This window comes from Pleurodeles waltl, chromosome 3_1 (assembly GCF_031143425.1).
Source record: "Pleurodeles waltl isolate 20211129_DDA chromosome 3_1, aPleWal1.hap1.20221129, whole genome shotgun sequence".
Lineage (NCBI taxonomy): Eukaryota > Metazoa > Chordata > Amphibia > Caudata > Salamandridae > Pleurodeles > Pleurodeles waltl.
Window position 1 is genome coordinate 233704493 of NC_090440.1, and position 20639 is coordinate 233725131.

The 20639-nt window shown below is 43.7% G+C and overlaps 1 protein-coding gene across 7 annotated transcripts in view; it reads left to right on the plus strand.

The window, feature by feature from the left end:
• The window catches only part of MYO9A (myosin IXA), a 1132274-nt gene that overhangs the window by 841620 nt on the left and 270015 nt on the right, over window positions 1-20639 (plus strand). For 4 of the 7 annotated variants that reach the window (XM_069222286.1, XM_069222284.1, XM_069222287.1 and 1 more), the window contains 4 exons: window positions 891-1201; window positions 2248-3867; window positions 7113-7212; window positions 8014-8226. In XM_069222286.1, the coding sequence (XP_069078387.1) occupies window positions 891-1201; window positions 2248-3867; window positions 7113-7212; window positions 8014-8226 (2244 nt within the window). The remainder of the gene's footprint in view (window positions 1-890; window positions 1202-2247; window positions 3868-7112; window positions 7213-8013; window positions 8227-20639) is intronic. The other 3 variants (XM_069222289.1, XM_069222288.1, XM_069222290.1) reach the window with 1 other exon arrangement.

The following is a 20639-nucleotide window of genomic DNA, read 5'->3' on the forward strand; positions in this document are numbered from 1 at the left end:
TTTTAGTAGTAAAAACCCCCTGTTTATTATTTCACTAGATTTTGTGTTTGCTCTGTGCAGTTATGCAAGTCGAAGCTGAGCACTTTAAGTATTTAATTACACTTTTGCAAATAAATGAGCTTGTGTCTAACAATAAGAGCAACCATCTACCATGAGTGTTCGATCCTAATACTTGACGTTTTTGTTGATTAGTATAACCAAATGAGCTAACTTTAGAGTTTGGGTGAGACATGAGTTTGCGGTAAGTTTAGTAATTGCATTTAATTAATGGCTTGGGTTACAGTAGATGTTAGGATTATGTTAGTTGAGTAACATAATTGAATATAAATTGTTAATTCTATTTTTAGTTAAATGTGGTTGATGTAGATTTATTTGGGTTGTGGTAGTTGTAACTCACAATTAAAACGTGTCTTATTGATGTAACAGCTATTAAAGTTGTAGCATTGATGTAATGGATCTTTAAGTGGTAACATACAACGACAAGTCTTAATGTTTTATAACATTGCTTTGATTTCTTTGTTTTAACGATTAGGTCATTTTCTATATTTGTCTCCTGTAAAACATTAACTACGAGTGGAAGATTTAGAATAGTGATTTTGTAGAGTTGTTTCTCCTTGTGAAGCTCCCATCAGGAACCCATACGGGTTTCTCTAATCCACTATTGCCAAGATCCTACACAATATAGTCAAGATTATTCAGTACTATATTACAAGAAAAAGTATTCTCAATAAAGTGCTTCACTATTCTATAGTTCTAGGTCCACTCTACATTGGATACTTGTGTCAGAAAATGGAAGTGTGAGTAGTTAATAGAGGTTGGGTCATGAAAAGGTTGGGTATTTGCTTCCTAATCCGTTCTTATTTTTAATAGACCTTTTTCTGCTATTTCAGAGACACTGGCGCAGTTGGAAGCAAAGAAAACAAGATTTGGAACATGAAATTGGCCTTGTTCGCCATAATGCTGCTGTTCTCATCCAGTCTCTATGGCGAGGGTTTATAATGAGGCAAAAATTCCTCCGCCAGAAGACAGCTGCCTCCATTATCCAGAACTGCTGGCGGAAGTATGCGGCTCGCAGACAGTGGGCAGCAACATACCTGCAGGCTGTATGGAGAGGCTACCGGGCCAAAACGCTGTATAAAACACAAAGAAAAAAGATCATCCAGTTACAGTCAGCTGTCAGAGGGTATTCAGCACGCTGCAGGTAACACATCAAGTCAAAAGCTTAAGGAATGCTATTAAACGGTCTGTCAAATTTTAAAGTTGAGTGCGGTTTCTGTAGTTTTTGCAGGCAAGCTAACCTATAGTCAGAGCTGTACCTAGACTCACACTGCTATCTGTGACTTTGTCGGAGTGAAACCACTGTGTAGGTTAACACAGAATATGAGGTTTTCTACAGGAACATAAAAGGTTTATCAAATTTGAAAAGGGTTTGAGGGACAATGATGTCATCTTTGGAATATTATTTGCTGCTGCAACTTTCACATCTTAAGAATAATAATGCATTTTCCCTGCACCACATTTGCATTTGCTCATTCAGTTTATTTTTTTCTACTTGTGCGAGTCCCTAGACAAAACTAATACACGTATAATGCTGCACTGATAGCCTGTGACCGAAGTAAGGACTGTTTAAGCCCTAATTACTATGAACACTTTGGAAAAGATTTTATTTACGTTGATAGCACGTTATTGGATTGTTTTGAAGCAGGATTATAGCCATGATGAATTGCTATAGAAAAGTACATTGTTATTCCATGTATTGTATGTTGACCATCAGCGAATGGGGCACAAATTCATCTCTGTCGAACCATCTTGGTTTAGGGAAAATGGAAAAGCTTGGACCATCTATTATTCATTTAGATATTGCATGCTAGATGTTATATCAATTTGCATTACATAAAACAACAGCATTTGTAACAAGAGACAGAAATGTGTGGCACTAAAGCTGTTGGAATAAATGACATATTACGCTGAATGGTTTGGTATTCCTGTGCCAACAAGGTTACGAATAGAATCTTGGAGTAGGTTAATATGGTTGTGCTGTTAGATGTTCCTCCTTTTGCCGTTTGCTTAGAACTGTTGGATTTTGCCTTTGCAAATCCTTAAAAACCTGAAGATTGGCACTTGCATATACCTTCTCTGCAGTTGCTGAGAAGGAAGAAGGTGCATCTTTTGAACTCTAGGCACATAATGTCACTCTTTCAACCTTGTTCATTGAATGGAAAGACTTGTATGCCTCTTCTATTTCAGGCTTTGTGCACTGAAGAAACAGCGATTAAAAGAAAAGGAGCTGGAGGACACCCAACAAATCAAAGAAGAGGATAGAATTGGGATGGATATGGCTGTTACGAGTAACAATCTTGACATTTTACAGTGTAAGGATACCTTGTTGAAGGAGGGAAATGGACCTGTTTTGCATAATTTCCCCGAGGCCCACCTCGAGCATTTGGACGACAGGATTGAGGACCTAGCATACCAGCAGCATGAGAGAGATGCTGGTATGTTACATCCTTGTATGTTGCAAGAGGTAACTGTGAGAGAGCGACACAAGTCTTATGAGGACGTTAATCAGAAAAGAGGGGTGCGGGCAAAGCGGGAGAGCCGGCGAATGCGAGAGCTGGAACAGGCCCAGTTCAGCTTAGAACTTCTGAAGGTCCGGATCACTGGGGGTGGTCTGTCACCATCAGATGAGCGGCCTGCGTCCATTGAGCTCACAGTTGAGGATCTGCCTTCTCCACTGGGAACATTGGACATTGAGGGCACTCAAGGGAGTCTGGATCTTTTTCACTACACAGATAGTCAAAGTAAAACAGAGGGAATGATTACTGATAACAAGACATTATCTCAAGGCATGGCAGAAAACTCATTTGCCGGTAGTCAAGCTCATTCCGACTCCATTGCAGTCACACACTGGAATGTCTCTCCTATTCCACAAAGAACTCCTTCAGGGTGTGAATTACCGGAGAGTCCTCTTGAAAGTTGTGTGATTGCCACCTACAAGCCTCATCCCCGGGAACCTCTTCTATCTAGCAGTCTACCCACTTTCTATATTCCACCTCAGGACAGTCACAAAACAAATCGGGGTCTAACTGAGAACCACTCGCAAAGCACACAACTAGACCAAAAGGAAAGTACAGATGTTCTGCACAACAAAAGTAGCCCTCAGCCAGAGGCTATACGGACATCTAACTATAACATTTCTGTTGTGCCTACTGTCCACACACCTGCTGAGAGTGGCATGGTAAAGGGCTCTACAGACCCAGTGATTGTCAAACTGCAACGGTTAAATGAAGAGAAAGAGGAGCGGCAGAAACAACTTCAGCTATACAACGAGCGGGAGCTAATGCAAAAGATAAGGCATGAGAAGGACATCCTAGAGAGGCAGCGAAAAGCCTTTGAACAGCAGGGCCATGAGGTGTACGACAAAGTCCATGGCGAGACCTTACCCATATCTGCTACCTCCAAAGCGTCCAGAAAATCATCAGAGCGTCCATTGTCTTTGCTTGTTATTCCTTCACAAGAACTCGTGGACCTCAGTGCACCAGCTGGGGTACCAGTTCCATCTCAGTCTGTGGCCATTAAAGGGCTTACAGTAGGACAAGGAGAAGATCTCTCCATTCACCCCACATCAAAGGACCGTCCTGTTAGTATGTTCGTTGAGAGGAATGAGGGCATAGCTGTAGTTGGGGAGGAAAGTAACCCGACTGACAGATGGGGCCTTAAGTTGCGGTGTGAATCTAAGGACTTTGATAGCAAAGCAGAGCGCTTCCGGCAGCCATGGTTGACCAACAAGAGCATGGCTGGATCTGTTGGCGACAGGACCAGTGTTATATTTTTCACGCCCAAGGAGAACCACATCAACATCTCCAAGTAAGTGGGAGGCAGCTTTTATTTTTATGTCTGTGAACATTGATACATTTCCTATCATTTATCAGAATGCTTTGTAACAGACATGAAAAAGTCAACATATGTTTGTATCCTAGGGTCCTATATGATTACATTTGTACAATGTGTTATATGCCAGGTGTATAAGTTATACAAGATTACCACTACCCTTTTTGTCCCCTTTCCTGTGTGCACTCATACACTTCTGCAGAGGAGGTTATTGCAATAAAAACAAGATAATTGGTTCACTTACTTCTCTACCCTGTTTGTATTTCAAGAGGTGTTCTCACATAAAAAATAAAAGTAAATATGTCCCTTTTTCCACATGTGTCCAGTCCCGGCACCTAATGAGGAAGTGCGTCACACTCATTAGAAACTATTAGCTGCCATTACATTAGGTAGGACTTTAACCTTGATTGACCTGCCAGAAAAAGTACCGAGCTACCCTCCTTCTTCTTGCATACCTTTTTTGTAGACAGGATATGATAAGAACTTTCTGCTTATGTTTTCAGCTTGGCTTTGGCAAAAGTCCTATTTTTCCTAATGGTGCCTTTCATACAATTTTGTATTTTATTTTCAAACATTTTATATTGTGTTGCATAGAGACAAACGCACATGAAAGTATGTGACCATTCACAAAGGTAGCAGCTGTGCAAAGGTGCATCCCTCTCCCTTGGAGACTATGGAAGAGAAAACTTGCTCACCGTTCAAAGTACGTTTAATAATTGTGTCGCACCACTGATATAGCGTTTGATCATCAGATCCAAACGACTGCAAGCTGCTTCTTCTTATTGACCCTGTCTCACTTAAAACATGTTTTATCTCTGCTCATTCTTATTTTTATTCCACGGACAATTATGTCTGTAAACAAAAACCAAAAAAACAATAAACTAATAACTGTTTTCCCCTGGTAACGTACTGAGTGTCAGATAGCTTTAGTAATATTGTTGCAAGAGCCAATAAGATTGAAGCAGTATTCTTTAATAGTTTTGAAAAAACACTAGTATTTGCTAAAGACCCATCTTTTTTTTAATGACTACATCAATGCTGTCTTAAGCATCAAGATGGTGCTGACTATATTCGTTTGCAGTCTTTTAGGTCTGTTCTTCTGTGATAGAGAGTTTGCATTTGTTTACTTACTTGTGGTTCTGAAGTCTGCATCATTTCATTAGACAAGACTTCAAAAAACGTCAATGTTCCTTTCTGTGGCCCTGTTTTTTCAGCCATTCCACTTTTGCCATTTGATGATAAATGGTAACCACTGTCCAGACTTAAAAATGTGAGGATCCGGATGTGTTTGACCATTTAGCAATCATGTTCTGTACATCCTTCCACTTCTGCTCAGAATTGGTAACTCTAAAGGACAGTACCGCATCTTGTTTCTTTTGCAGTTATCTGTATTTCGATAGTGATACATTTTTTATGCAAGCTTTCCAAATAATCCATCTGCACGTTTTTCATTTTGAGCACGTCAACTACTAAAACACCTTTTTGCTAGAGTCCTTCACCAAATATTTTTTGTTCATTCTTACAGCAATGTAACGTTTTAATTCAGCACTAGAGAGACTGAAAATTGTACCATGGTTTGGGCCAAATCTTCGTCATAAATTTTATAAAGTATTAGATCAGTAACACTATAGATAACACAATATCCTTGAATGCATCCCTCATATTTGGTAGGCATCCTCTGTTTTTGTAAGCTGGAAGACATCCTCCACTCTTTTCACTTATTACTTCTTCCCAGATATTCTAATGCCATTGGCCCACTGCATGGGCTTCAACATGGCCCTTTATGAGTTATGTTCCTTCCTCCATCATCATCGTGGTCATCAAAATTGAAAGGTGCTGAGACGGCTGCTTACTGGAAGCTTGACCCTTGACTTTTCATGCTTAGTCACTACTACATTACAATGCTGCAGTTTCCAAGTCAGATTTGTTTCCTCAAGTGCTGCCTGAAGTATAGCTGAAGCTTTCACAGGGCTCATTGCCAACTTGCCTGAACTGCACTGTCTGCTTCCAGGTAACTTCAAAGATATCTATGTGTTCCTTTCTGTGAAACACAAAGTTTGATAAAAGGTACATGGGAGGGCACAGTAGGATAGAGAGAGGAAGTGGTATTCTGAAGTGGACACATCTTTTAAATATATATCTGCTTTGCGGTGTTATCATTCACTTATCTCTTTTTATTCTTTATTTTTTATTGCGTAAGCTTAAGACGATAAGTAGATTCCTAAACACAAGGAACAAGGAAAATCAGAGAAAGTTCTCTTTCTCCAAAAATCAACATTACAGTGCATAGTTTCACACAGAATCACTTATAAATTTCACAATGCACAATGCTGTGTCATAGGAATGTTTGAATTAAACAAACAAGGAAAGAGAAAGCGCCCCTATTGTTTATCTGTTGATCAGTTTATATTTTATTTGCTTGAGGTTTTACATTATGCTGACCAGGCCCATGAGGTTCCCCTTGTGCTCACCTGCGGGCATTGAGCAGTGGTAGATGAGCACTGGGTGCGTGGACAGGTTTACATGCAGTATACTGTCATTGAAAATATGACATAACTTAAAACTGTGCATGCAAAGGATGACAGTGAGGCTATAATAGTAAGTAGGAGCCATTGCACTCATCTGCCAGAGAATTATTTATGGTATTCAAGATAAAATACCACACACCTGAGGGACAGAATATATTGGAACCAAAATAGTTCTTATGAAGACCCAGTATTGATACTGAAGAATGGCACATTTGCTTGGGGATAATTGAAGTTTCCTTCAGGATATGTGTAAAATTTTGTTTGTGTCCTTGAGTTTTCGTTTCAGATAGGGTTGCACCCATGCTGCTACTTAAGTATATTATAACTGGTAGATCTGTAGCCCAGTCTGTTAATTTGGAGACGGAAGCCTTATCCAGGAAGTGCCATCCTTTCCTGTACTATCACTTTACTACCTTTCATGTGCTGGACTTAACATAGGCTTGAGTTTGAACAGGAATACCCAAGGTGGCTAGTAAAGTTGAATGTGGAGAATTTAGCTTACTTCAAAAAACATAGCCTTTGAAAAGGAGAGCTGATGAGATCATTTACATGACCTATCAAAATAATGAAAAGTGTTTGACAATAAATAGCATCCAGTTGAGGGTTGCAGTGGTCCACATTATTCTATTACATCAACAGGAATGTGCAGTAGATTTTTTATTACCTCTCCACTTTCTTTCCTTTTGTTGACAGTTTAAACGTGTCATCTACGAAGCAAGCAAGTCAACAGTTCTGTCCTGGAGATGAACCTGCCAAGAAACCAGAAAAGGGTTTATTGTCCAGCGCAGGCGAGGTGAGCAAAAAGAGCAGGAGCTTTGAAAGTTTTTGCTAACAATGTGGAAGCCAGAATGTTTGCAAGATTGCATTGCAGTGGACAGTGACCTAGCTAATTGTAATTGTGTAAACAGAAGTGTTTCCATTGAGTAGCAGTAGTGCAAGCTAGTTTGCAAGTTCGTTAATAGAATGTTGGTTCATCTGTTTTTGATCAGCGCAGCAGGGTCACATATTGGTAATGATGCATAATAATCCATGAAAGCATTTGATTTAGGGTAGACAACAGGATGTATTCTGAGGAGTACTTCATTATAAAGCTAGGTTACTTTCTCTGGTAAGCCCTGGTTAGATAATGAAGGGTGTGATGCACTAGATTCCTCTTGTGCAGTTGGTTACAACATGTGACACATTCTTATGAATGTGACCTATAATTCAAATAATGTAGCAGCATTTTACTAGGATGCAGTATCCCAGATAGCCCTTGGTTTGTGTTCTTTCCAAAAGTGGTGGTATGGCATGTTAATCTGGAAATCATGGTTGTAAACTAAGCTGGGATGGTGCTGAGATAAGTTGTTGCCTTGGTCATAAAACAGGGAAAGAGAAAGCAAACTGCTCAGTTGTCTCTCTAAACACTCAAAGATATGAAATTTACTAATCAACCCATTTAGCTTGTTTTACTCTTTGTTTATTCCTTTAACTATATTTGTTGGATTTGCCTGTAATTAAATACCTACTTTGTATTTCTGACAGGCATTTTCATTATATTTTATTTTCTTTCCAAGTTTTATTTATTTATTTTTGTTATTATTTGGTCAATCAGGTGTCCCTTGCGGCCCATAGAAAGAAGGCCCGCATGGCGAGGACTCGTTCGGATTTCTTGACTAGAGGCACCTTTGCTGCTGGGGAGGGAGACTCGGAGGAGGACGATTCTGATGAGCATCCAGAGTCCCCGATCTCTCCTGAGCAGCCTCAACCCCTGCAGCTGGGGTCAACAGCCAGGCTGGGCCAGGCCTGTCACAGTGACTCTGAGATGGTAATAACAAGTCACCAGCACACAGTCAAGAACTACATGTGGAACCATGCAGCTGTTGCGAGGAACATGCATTGCTGCTTTTAGGAGGCAGCCTATAAGAGTGAATTCTGCTGCATGCAAGGGGTTCAGGTCCTTGCCCTTCTATTTCTAAGAGGATCTGATTAACTTGGGATATGTTAGACTCTGGTGCTGAGAATACAGTCCCATTCCATAATTAGTGGTTGTGGGATCTCATTCTGTCCTTTCCATCATAGGCTTTGAGACTTCACTTCCATAATCCTTGTACCTGTTTTCATGCTTTCTTTACTATAATTAGAAATGCTAGGGGATATTTCACAATGATGGTAATGTACCACAAAGCTGTGCTGGTATCCCATTCTGATTTACTTTTCTGAGAGGGGCTGTCAAATCTCTTTTTACTGAATTTAAGCCTGTAGGATACCTCTTTGCTCACAATAAATCAGTGTACAGTTCCACTGTGCTGTAACTAGATGTGGTGAAGGTATTGTATTCTTCTTTATCTTAAGGAGCTCTCTGATATTATCCTGCTGTACATATGATGTATAGTATTCTGATAGGAGACCCCAATCTGATCAACTAATTTTGGAGGCACATAATAATGAAATCTGTAGATTGCTTTACAAGATGTATGAAATTACTGTAAATAAAAATGTTGGAATTAAATATATATAAATAAATTACATATTATAATTCCATCAGGTTCACTAAGATAGACTGTAGGAAGTTGGCTCTGTATATACTATCTCAAAGTGAGAGATAGTGTGCACAGAGTCCAAGGGTTCCCCTTAGAGGTTGATAGTGGCAAAATTAGATAATTCTAATGCTTTATCTTGTGGTAGTGTGGTCGAGAAGTAGGCTTATCAGAGGGTAGTGTTAAGCATTTGTTGTACACACACAGGCAATAAATGAGGAATACACACTCAAAGACTTAACTCCAGGCCAATAGGTTTTTATATAGAAAAATATATTTTCTTAATTTGTTTTAGAACCAGAAGATTCAAATTTGAGGTAAGTACACCAAATGCAAGGTACTTCACACAGGTAAGTATAGAACTTTGATTTAAAACAGGAGTACAGACAGTTTTGGTTAAAATGGCAATAAGCTATTTTAAAAGTGGACACAGTGCAACTATCAACAGTTCCTGGATGAGGTAAGTTTTGGTTAGTTTTTGCAGGTAAGTAAAGCACTTACACAGTCAGTCCCCTGGGCATAGACCGCCCACCATTGGGGATTCAAGGCAAACCCAAAGCCACAGCACCAGCAACACAGGGCTGGTCAGGTGCAGAGGTCAAAGGAGGGCCCTAAACACATAGGTACCTATGAAGAACAGGGGTGCTTCGGTCCTAGTCTGCTTACAAGTAAGTACCTACGTCCTTGGGATAGGGGGGTTTTGTAGAGCACTGGGGGACACGCACACAAAACACACCCTCAACGGAACAGGGGCGGCCAGGTGCAGTGTGCAAAGTAGGCGTTGGGTTTGCTATAGAAAGCAATGGAGGGACACGGGGGTCACTTAGGCGATGCAGGCAGGGCACAGGGGGCCTTCTCGGGCCAGCCACTGACTGGGCTAGGATGAAGGCGGCCTGCTGGTCACTCCTGCACTGGTTCCTCTCGGTTCTGGGGGCTGCAGGTGCAATGCTTGGTCCAGGAGTTGGGTTCCTTTGTTACCAGGCAGTCGCGGTCAGGGGGAGCCTCTGGATCCTCTCTGCAGGCGTCGCTGTGTGGGTGCAGGGAGGTCGACTCAGGGTGTCCACGTTGTTGGAGGCCTGGGAATCCTCTCTGCAGTGTTGGTTGTCCTGGACTCGAGCCTGGGGCGTCTGGTGCAGAGTGTGAAGACTGACACTTCTTGCAGGAAGTGAGAGTCTCTTTAAACTTGTTTCAAAGTTGCAAGTTTGTTGCTGTTTCTGAACAGTGCCGCTGTTCTCGGGCGGTTCTTGGTCCTTTGGGTGCAGGGCAGTCCTCAGAGGTTGCTGGTCCCGTTGGATGTGTCGCTATGCAGGTTCTTTGAGTCTGGAGACAGGCCGGTAGGGCTGGGGCCAAGTCCGTTGTCGTCTCCGTCGTCTGTGAGGGGCTTTCAGGTCAGCAGTCCTTCTTCTTGTTGTAGGTTGTAGGAATCTGATTTTCTGGGTTCAGGGTCACCCCTAAATACTAAATTTAGGGGTGGGTTTAGGCCTGGGAGCAGTAGCCAATGGCACATCCCTATTCCTGTTGGAGGAATCCTCCAAACTCAAGATGGAGGATTTCTAAAGGCAGGGGTCACCTCAGCTCAGGGGACCTTAGGGGCAGTCCTGACTGGTAGGTGACTCCTCCTTGTTTTTCTCATCACCTCCTGCTGCCTTGCCGCCAAAAGTGGGGGCAGTGGCCTGAGAGGTGGGCATCTCCACTAGCTGGGATGCCCTTGGGCGCTGTAACAAAAGGCATGAGCCTTTGAGGCTCACCGCCAGGTGTTACAGTTCCTGCAGGGGGACGTGAGAAGTACCGCCTCCCAGTACAGGCTTTGTTCCTGGCCACTGAGGGACAAAGGCACTCACCCCATGTGGCCAGAAACCCGTCTGTATGTGGCAGGCTGGCAGGAACTGGTCAGCCTAACACTAGGAATTGGACTGGTATACAGGGGGCATCTCTAAGATGCCCTCTGTGTGCATTTTTCAATAAATCCCACACTGGCATCAGCTTGGATTTATTGTGCTGAGAAATAACAAAATTCCCAGAAATCAGTGTAGCCATTATGGAACTGTGGAGTTCGTAATTGACAGACTCCCAAACCATATACTCTTTATGGCTACCCTGCTCTTACAATGTCTAAGATTTTGCTCATGCAACTATGCCCTCACCTGTGGTATAGTGCACCCTGCCTTAGGGCTGTAAGGCCTGCTAGAGGGATGACTTACCTATGCCACAGGCAATGAGAGGTGGGCATGGCACCCTGAGGGGAGTGCCATGTCGACTTAGTCATTTTCTCCCCACAAGCACACACAAGCTGTGAGGCAGTGGGCATATGTTGAGTGAGGGGTCTCCAGGGTGGCATAATGCATGCTGCATCACTTAGAGACCTTACCTGGCCACAGGGCAATTGGTACAAGAAGTACCATTTGCAAGGTCTCTTCCTGCAGTGGGGAGAATCTTGGTTAGACTTGTTCGCCTCCGTAGAGACCACGCAATGTCAGCTGTTTCGCGTATTGGCGTTTCCAAGGCGGCACTCGCTTGGCGACGCTTTTCGACGCAAGTGGAATTCAGGCCTCCTGTACACCTTTCCGCCTATACCACTTCTGCCCAGAGTTCTGAAGAAGATCAGGCAAGACCGGGCCCAAATAATACTTGTGGCTCTGGGCTGGGCACAAAGAGTCTGGTATCCCGAGCTTTTAAACATGGCCATAGTTCCTCCGATCAGACTGCCCCTTCAGGAGGATCTTCTCTCGCAGCAGCAGGTGAGGGTCCTCCACCCGAAACTGTCAAATCTGCGGCTTCATGCGTGGAGATTGATCAGCGACAGTTGACATCTTTTAACTTGCCACCCGAAGTCTGTGACGTTAACTTTGCAGCCAGGTGTCCCTCAACCAAAACTGTATACTCCTGTCGTTGGAAGAAATTTGTCGCATGGTGCATCAACAATTCTGTCGATCCTCTATCTGCTCCTCTTTCTCCAGTTCTTCTCTTTATTCTTTTCCTTGCCCGGCACGATTCCACCTTGGGCACTCTTCAGGGATCTCTCTGCTATCTCTGCTTTCTTGAGGTTACCAGATCAGCCTTCCTTATTTAAATCTCCCATAGTTGGGAGGTTTCTTAAAGGCCTCACACATCTCTTTCCTCCTAGCCCATTCATCATGCCCCAATGGGATCTCAACCTGTTCTTAACATACCTTATGTGTACCCCGTTTGAACCGCTTCTCAACTGCCCTCCAAGGCTCTTAACTATAAAGACTGTCTTTTTAGTTGCCATTACTTCTGTTCGCAGGCTCGGTCATATAAGCGACCCTTTCTTGCCATACATCATGACAAAGTGGTGCTTTGCACAAGGGTTTCTTTTCTACCTCAGGTAGTGACGCCCTTCCATGTCCGATAGGCCATCACTTTGCCTACCTTTTATGCTCCTCCACATCCTTCTCATGAAGAGGAGAGACTCCACCGTCTGGACCCAAAAAGAGCGTTGGCGTTCTATCTTAATCGTACCAAAGACTTACGGGTGAACGATCAAATCTTTTTGGGATATGTGGGTGCAAAGAAGGGGAAGGCAGTGCAGAAGAGGACCATTTCGCAATGGGTACTCTTATGCATCAAAATGTGCTGCGCTATGGCTGAAAAACAACCCCCTGAAGGTTTGTAAGCTTACTCCACCAGAGCTACTGCTGCTACCTCCGCGCTAGCACATGGCATTCCAGTCCTGAATATTTGTCGGGCAGCAACCTGGGGACATCCCTGCACACTTTTACCAAAAACTACTGCCTAGACAATCAGGTCTGTAGGGATGGCTACTTTGGCCGTTCGGTCCTGCAGGACATTTTGGTGTGATCTTGGTGCGCAGCCCACCACTGGGGATAGTATTGCTTGGGTATCTATTCAAAGGTAAGGAATGTACAACTAGAAGATATTACCAGATATTTTGTTACCGAAGTAAGTAACTTTCACTTCATGAACATATAAAATTGTCTACAGAGTTCTGAAAAAAACTGACATAATTCTTTAGATCACATATATCTCAATATGAAACCATTAGAAATTGGAACATGTTAGGTATTGTGGTGTTTTGCCACTTAAATAATCATGCTAAAACATTAATATGTTCAGGAGTACTTCAGTCTTTACACAACATTGTTCTATTTTGTCTTTCAGGTTTGATAAATTGGCTTCAAAAGCTGCAAAATTTGTTAGCTGATTTTACCTCACATTTGTATTTAACAAAAATATATTAGGCTTATTATTTTTACATTGGCAGTCTATCTTTGTGAACATGATGGAATTACAATACATGGATTGATTTACATATATCAGGTTATGTGACTGTTTTGATTGATAGCTTCCAATAGTTATATTTACAGGAAATTGCTGACTCTTGTAAAGCAATCTTCAGTGTGTGTGCGTATATATATGTTCGATGGCATGTGTAGCTGCAGATACACATGCTGTGCACATCCCGCCATCTAGTGTTGGGCTCGGAGTGTTACAAGTTGTTTTTCTTCGAAGAAGTCTTTTTGAGTCACGAGATCGAGGGACTCCTCCCCTTTCGGCTCCATTGCGCATGGGCGTCGACTCCATCTTAGATTGTTTTTTTTCCGCCATCGGGTTCGGACGTGTTCCTTTTCGCTCCGTGTTTCGGGTCGGAAAGTTAGTTAGAATCTCGGAAAACTCGTCGGTATTGCTTGCGTTCGGTATCGGGTTAGTTACTACGGATCGACACCGACTTTGGAAGAGCTCTGGTGGCCCTTCGGGGTTTTTTCGATCCCCCGTCGGGGCCTGGTCGGCCCGGCCACGTGTCTCTTCAAGGCTGATGGAACGGACCCCATTCCGCTTCTGCCCAAAATGTCACAACAAGTATCCGTATACAGATCAGCATCTGGTCTGTAACTTGTGTTTGTCTCCAGAGCACAAGGAAGATACTTGTGAAGCCTGTCGAGCGTTTCGGTCGAGGAAGACATTAAGAGACCGAAGAGCGAGAAGACTGCAGATGGCGTCGGCGCCGACAGGACAAGGGCGTTTCGAGGAGGAAGAAGAAATCTTCTCCATTCAGGAGTCGGACTCAGACGAGCTTGATCCCGAAGAAACGCCGAAAACCGTGAGTAAGACGTCGAAACATAAAACTCACGAGAAGACCACAAAAGCCCAGGGGACGCCACCGCCAACAGGCCATGGCTTAACCAGAAAAATAGGTGACCGATCATCGACACCGAAAAAGGGCACGCTTGTGTCGAAGTCATCCGACTCCGTTCGAGATACCGGCACACAGCAATCTCGGGCCCGAGACAGCGGCTCCGAGCAAGTTCGGCACCGAGACAGTGGCATCGAAATGGGTCGGCACCGAGACACCACGACGCCGAAAATAAAGAAGGTTTCTTCGGAGCCCAAAAAGGCGACCGAAAAGGTTTCGATTCCGAAACACCCAGCCTCGGAACCGAAAACAGGTTCCTACACAGAGGAACAGGGGTTGTCCTCCCAAATGGAAGGACATACGTTCGGACAAGAACTTGAATCAATGGAGCCAGATTACACTCAAAGGAGGCTCCACATTCAAAAGGACACAGGGAAGATAAGCACTCTTCCCCCAATTAAAATGAAAAGAAGACTTGCCTTTCAAGAAAAGGACAAGCAGCCACAGGCAAAGGTGGCAAGACAAACAACTCCACCACCATCTCCACCACCATCAATGCACACATCACTGGTAGCCACTCCACCATTGATGCAATCCCCGACTCATACTGCAATGACTCAAGATGATCCCGACGCATGGGACCTTTATGATGCTCCGGTATCAGATAACAGCCCAGACTGTTACCCTGTGAGACCGTCGCCACCTGAAGACAGTACATCCTACACGCAGGTGGTCTCAAGGGCAGCTGCTTTTCATAACGTCACCTTGCATGCAGAACCCATTGAGGATGACTTTTTGTTTAATACACTATCCTCCACTCATAGCCAATACCAAAGCTTACCTATGCTCCCTGGAATGCTAAAACATTCCAAACAAGTATTTCAGGATCCTGTGAAAGGCAGGGCAATAACTCCAAGGGTGGAGAAAAAGTACAAGCCACCGCCAACAGACCCTGTTTATATTACGCAGCAATTAACACCAGACTCTGTGGTTGTTGGGGCAGCTCGCCAGAGAGCAAACTCTCACACCTCGGGAGACGCTCCACCTCCAGACAAGGAGAGTCGCAAATTCGACGCTGCGGGGAAAAGGGTTGCAGCACAAGCAGCAAACCAATGGCACATTGCCAACTCACAAGCACTTCTGGCAAGATATGATAAAGCTCATTGGGACGAAATGCAGCATTTCATAGAACACTTACCCAAAGAGTTCCAGAAAAGGGCACAACAAGTGGTGGAGGAAGGACAAAGTATCTCAAATAATCAGATACGGTCAGCAATGGATGCAGCAGATACAGCTGCAAGGACTGTAAATACTGCAGTAACAATAAGGAGACATGCATGGTTGCGTACGTCAGGATTCAAGCCGGAAATACAACAAGCCGTGCTGAATATGCCCTTTAATGAACAGCAGTTGTTTGGGCCGGAGGTGGACACTGCTATTGAGAAACTTAAAAAAGACACTGATACGGCAAAAGCCATGGGCGCACTCTACTCCCCACAGAGCAGAGGCACATTTTGCAAGACACAATTTAGGGGGGGGTTTCGAGGTCAACCCACAGAAGCCACAACCTCACAAGGAAGGCCCACTTATCAAAGCCAATATCAGCGGGGAAGTTTTCGGGGACAATATAGAGGGGGACAATTCCCAAAAAATAGAGGGAAGTTCCAAAGTCCCAAAACTCCTCAAAACAAGCAGTGACTTCCACGTCACAAATCCCCAACACATAACACCTGTGGGGGGGGAGACTAACCAAGTTTTACAAACATTGGGAGGAAATAACAACAGACACTTGGGTCCTAGCAATTATCCAGCATGGTTATTGCATAGAATTTCTCAAATTCCCTCCAAACGTCCCACCGAAAACACACAATATGTCAAAAGAACACATGGATCTTCTAGGACTAGAGGTCCAAGCGTTGCTACAAAAAGGAGCAATAGAATTAGTACCAATTCAACAGAAAGGAACAGGAGTTTACTCTCTGTACTTTCTTATACCCAAAAAGGACAAGACTCTAAGACCTATATTAGATCTCAGAACATTAAATACCTACATCAAATCAGATCACTTTCACATGGTGACATTACAGGACGTAATCCCACTGCTCAAACAACAAGACTACATGACAACACTAGACCTAAAGGATGCATATTTCCATATACCGATACATCCTTGACACAGAAAGTACTTAAGGTTTGTATTCCAAGGGGTACATTACCAATTCAAGGTGTTGCCATTCGGTATAACAACTGCGCCAAGAGTTTTTACAAAATGCCTGGCAGTCATAGCTGCACATATCAGAAGGCAGCAAATACATGTGTTCCCGTACCTAGACGATTGGTTAATCAAAACCAACACGCTAGAACGGTGTTCACAACACACAAAGTATGTCATAGAAACCCTCCACAAACTAGGTTTCTCAATCAACTACACAAAGTCGCACCTTCAGCCGTGTCAAACACAGCAATACTTAGGGGCGACAATCAACACAGCAAAAGGGATTGCCACTCCAAGCCCACAAAGGGTACAGGCATTTCACAATGTAATACAGGCCATGTATCCAAAACAAAGAATACAAGTCAAAATGGTGATGAAACTCCTAGGCATGATGTCCTCATGCATAGCCATTGTCCCAAACGCAAGGTTGCACATGCGGCCCTTACAACAGTGCCTAGCATCACAATGGTCACAGGCACAGGGTCAACTTCTAGATCTAGTGTTGATAGACCGCCAAACATACACCTTGCTTCAATGGTGGAACAATATAAATTTAAACCAAGGGCGGCCTTTCCAAGACCCAGTGCCACAATATGTAATAACGACAGATGCCTCCATGATAGGGTGGGGCGCACACCTCAATCAACACAGCATCCAGGGACAATGGGACACTCAGCAAAAACAGTTTCACATAAATCACTTAGAACTACTGGCAGTATTTCTAGCATTAAAGGCATTTCAACCCATAATAAGCCACAAACACATTCTTGTCAAAACAGACAACATGACAACGATGTATTACCTAAACAAACAGGGAGGGACACACTCAACACAGTTGTGTCTCCTAGCACAGAGAATATGGCATTGGGCGATTCACAACCACATTCGCCTAATAGCACAATTTATTCCAGGGATTCAGAATCAATTAGCAGACAATCTCTCTCGGGATCACCAACAGATCCACGAATGGGAGATTCACCCCCAAATACTGAACACTTACTTCCAATGTTGGGGAACACCACAAATAGATCTATTTCCAACAAAAGAAAACGCAAAATGCTGAAACTTTGCATCCAGGTACCCACAAGACCAGTCTCAGGGCAATGCGTTATGGATGAGTTGGTCAGGGATATTTGCATACGCTTTTCCCCCTCTCCCACTCCTTCCATATCTGGTAAACAAGTTGAGTCAAAACAAACTCAGACTAATACTAATAGCGCCAACTTGGGCAAGACAACCTTGGTACACAACACTACTAGACCTCTCAGTAGTGCCTCATGTCAAACTACCAAACAGACCAGATCTGTTAACTCAACACAAACAACAGATCAGACACCCAAATCCAGCATTGCTGAATCTAGCAATTTGGCTCCTGAAGTCCTACAGTTCGGACACTTAGACCTTACACAGGAATGTATGGAAGTCATAAAACAAGCTAGGAAACCTACCACTAGACATTGCTATGCAAATAAGTGGAAAAGATTTGTTTATTACTGCCATAATAATCAAATTCAACCCTTACACGCATCTGCCAAAGACATCGTAAGATACTTACTACATTTGCAAAAGTCAAAGCTAGCTTTTTCTTCCATTAAGATACATCTGACCGCAATTTCAGCTTACCTGCAAATTACGCACTCAACTTCATTATTTAGGATACCAGTCATAAAAGCGTTTATGGAAGGCCTAAAGAGAATTATACCACCAAGAACACCACCAGTTCCTTCATGGAACCTCAACATTGTCTTAACACGACTCATGGGTCCACCCTTTGAGCCCATGCACTCTTGTGAAATGCAATACTTAACATGGAAAGTTGCATTTCTAATTGCCATCACATCTCTAAGAAGAGTAAGTGAGATTCAAGCATTTACCATACAAGAACCATTTATTAAATACACAAGCATAAAGTAGTTCTACGGACAAATCCTAAATTTTTACCAAAAGTCATATCACCGTTCCACTTGAATCAAACAGTAGAATTACCAGTGTTCTTCCCACAGCCAGATTCTGTAGCTGAAAGAGCACTACATACATTAGACATCAAAAGAGCGTTAATGTACTACATTGACAGAACAAAACAAATTCGGAAAACAAAACAATTATTTGTTGCTTTCCAAAAACCTCATGCAGGAAATCCGATTTCCAAACAAGGCATTGCTAGATGGATAGTTAAATGCATTCAAACTTGCTATCTCAAAGCAAAAAGAGAACTGCCTATTACACCAAAGGCACACTCGACTAGAAAGAAAGGTGCTACCATGGCCTTTCTAGGAAATATTCCAATGACTGAAATATGTAAGGCAGCCACATGGTCTACGCCTCATACGTTTACCAAACACTACTGCGTGGATGTGTTAACAGCACAACAAGCCACAGTAGGCCAAGCAGTATTACGAACTTTGTTTCAAACAACTTCAACTCCTACAGGCTGAACCACCGCTTTTGGGGAGATAACTGCTTACTAGTCTATGCACAGCATGTGTATCTGCAGCTACACATGCCATCGAACGGAAAATGTCACTTACCCAGTGTACATCTCTTCGTGGCATGAGTCGCTGCAGATTCACATGCGCCCACCCGCCTCCCCGGGAGCCTGTAGCCGTTTCGAAGTTGATCTTGAACATTTGCAAATTTCTAAATATATCACTTTAAACTACATTATGTACATACATATTCACTCCATTGCATGGGCACTATTACTATAATACACAACTCCTACCTCACCCTCTGCGGGGAAAACAATCTAAGATGGAGTCGACGCCCATGCGCAATTTAGCCGAAAGGTGAGGAGTCCCTCGATCTCGTGACTCGAAAAGACTTCTTTGAAGAAAAACAACTTGTAACACTCCGAGCCCAACACTAGATGGCGGGATGTGCACAGCATGTGAATCTGCAGCGACTCATGCCACTAACAGATGTACACTGGGTAAGTGACATTTTCCATATATATATATATATATATATATATATATATATATATATATATATATGTTCGATGGCATGTGTAGCAGCAGAAACACATGCTGTGCACTGTTCCTGCCATCTAGTGTTGGGCTCGGAGTGTTACAAGTTGTTTTTCTTCGAAGAAGTCTTTTCGAGTCACTGGACCGAGTGACTCCCCCCTTTCGGCTCCATTGCACATGGGCATTGACTCCATCATAGATTATTTTCTTTCCACCAACGGGTTCGGACGTGTTCCTCTTCGCTCCGTTATTCGAATCTGAAAAAGACAAAAATTCACCGAAAAGCGTTGGTATTGTTTGCGATCGGGATACATCTTGCATCGACACCGACGAGACACAGCTTAGGTGGCCCTTCGGGGCTTCTGCGCCCAGCCGGGGCCTGGTCGGCCCGACCACAGAAGACGTCGAAGCCTAACGGACTGGACCCCCTTCCGTTTCGGCCCACAGTGACACGCCAAGTATCCCTATACAGACCAACATCGGGTCTGTAATCTGTGTTTGTCACCGGAGCACAGGGAAGATACTTGCGAGGCCTGCAAGTCCTTTCGATCGAAGAAGACCTTGAGGGATCGGAGGGCGAGACGGATGCAAATGGCGTCGAAAAGTTCAGAGCACCTCGACGTCGAAGAAGAGGAGATGGCTATCTCCATCCAAGGTTCAGTCTCGGACGACTCCGAAGCAGACCGACCACCTACAGCAGGCCAACACGTGAGTACGCCTGCCCCGACCCAAGCCCACAGTCAGCCTAAGAAGCATAAGGCTTCGGGGACGCCACTGCCTGAAGGCCATGGCTCGACCCATAAAAAACAAAGCGGTGACCAAGCAACACCTTCGGCACCGAAAAAGGCCATAATTGTGCCAAAGTCTTCGGACTCGAGCCGAGAACCCGTCATCGAAAAAACTTGACATCGACTTGTCGAGTTGACGAAGCCTCGAAAAAGTCTTTCGGAGCCGAGGCCTTACATCAGCATGGGCATTTCGGTGCTGAAAAAAACGGCTTCGGAGTCGAAAAAAGCCTCGGACGCCGAGGAACATGGACTCTCTAAGCAACTAAAAGAGAGACACAGATTTGAGGAGGAACTTCAGATGGAGGAGTTTGATGAAACGCAGGCAAGGATACAGATCCATAAGGATACTGGGAAGATCCAAACTGCACCTCCTCTCAAATTAAAAAGAAAACTGGCTTTCCAGGGACGATCAGAGACTGAACAGCCAAAGGCTAAAGTGCCCAGGGAAAAATCACTGTCTCGCCATTTTTCACCAGAACTTTCTCCTCTACATTCACCACAAAGAACAGTCACCAGTTGCCACGCCCACTGCACAGTCACCCACATACACTGTGCAGTCACAAGAGGATGCAGACCCCTGGGACCTCTACAATCCCCCTGTGTCGGACAATAGCCCTGA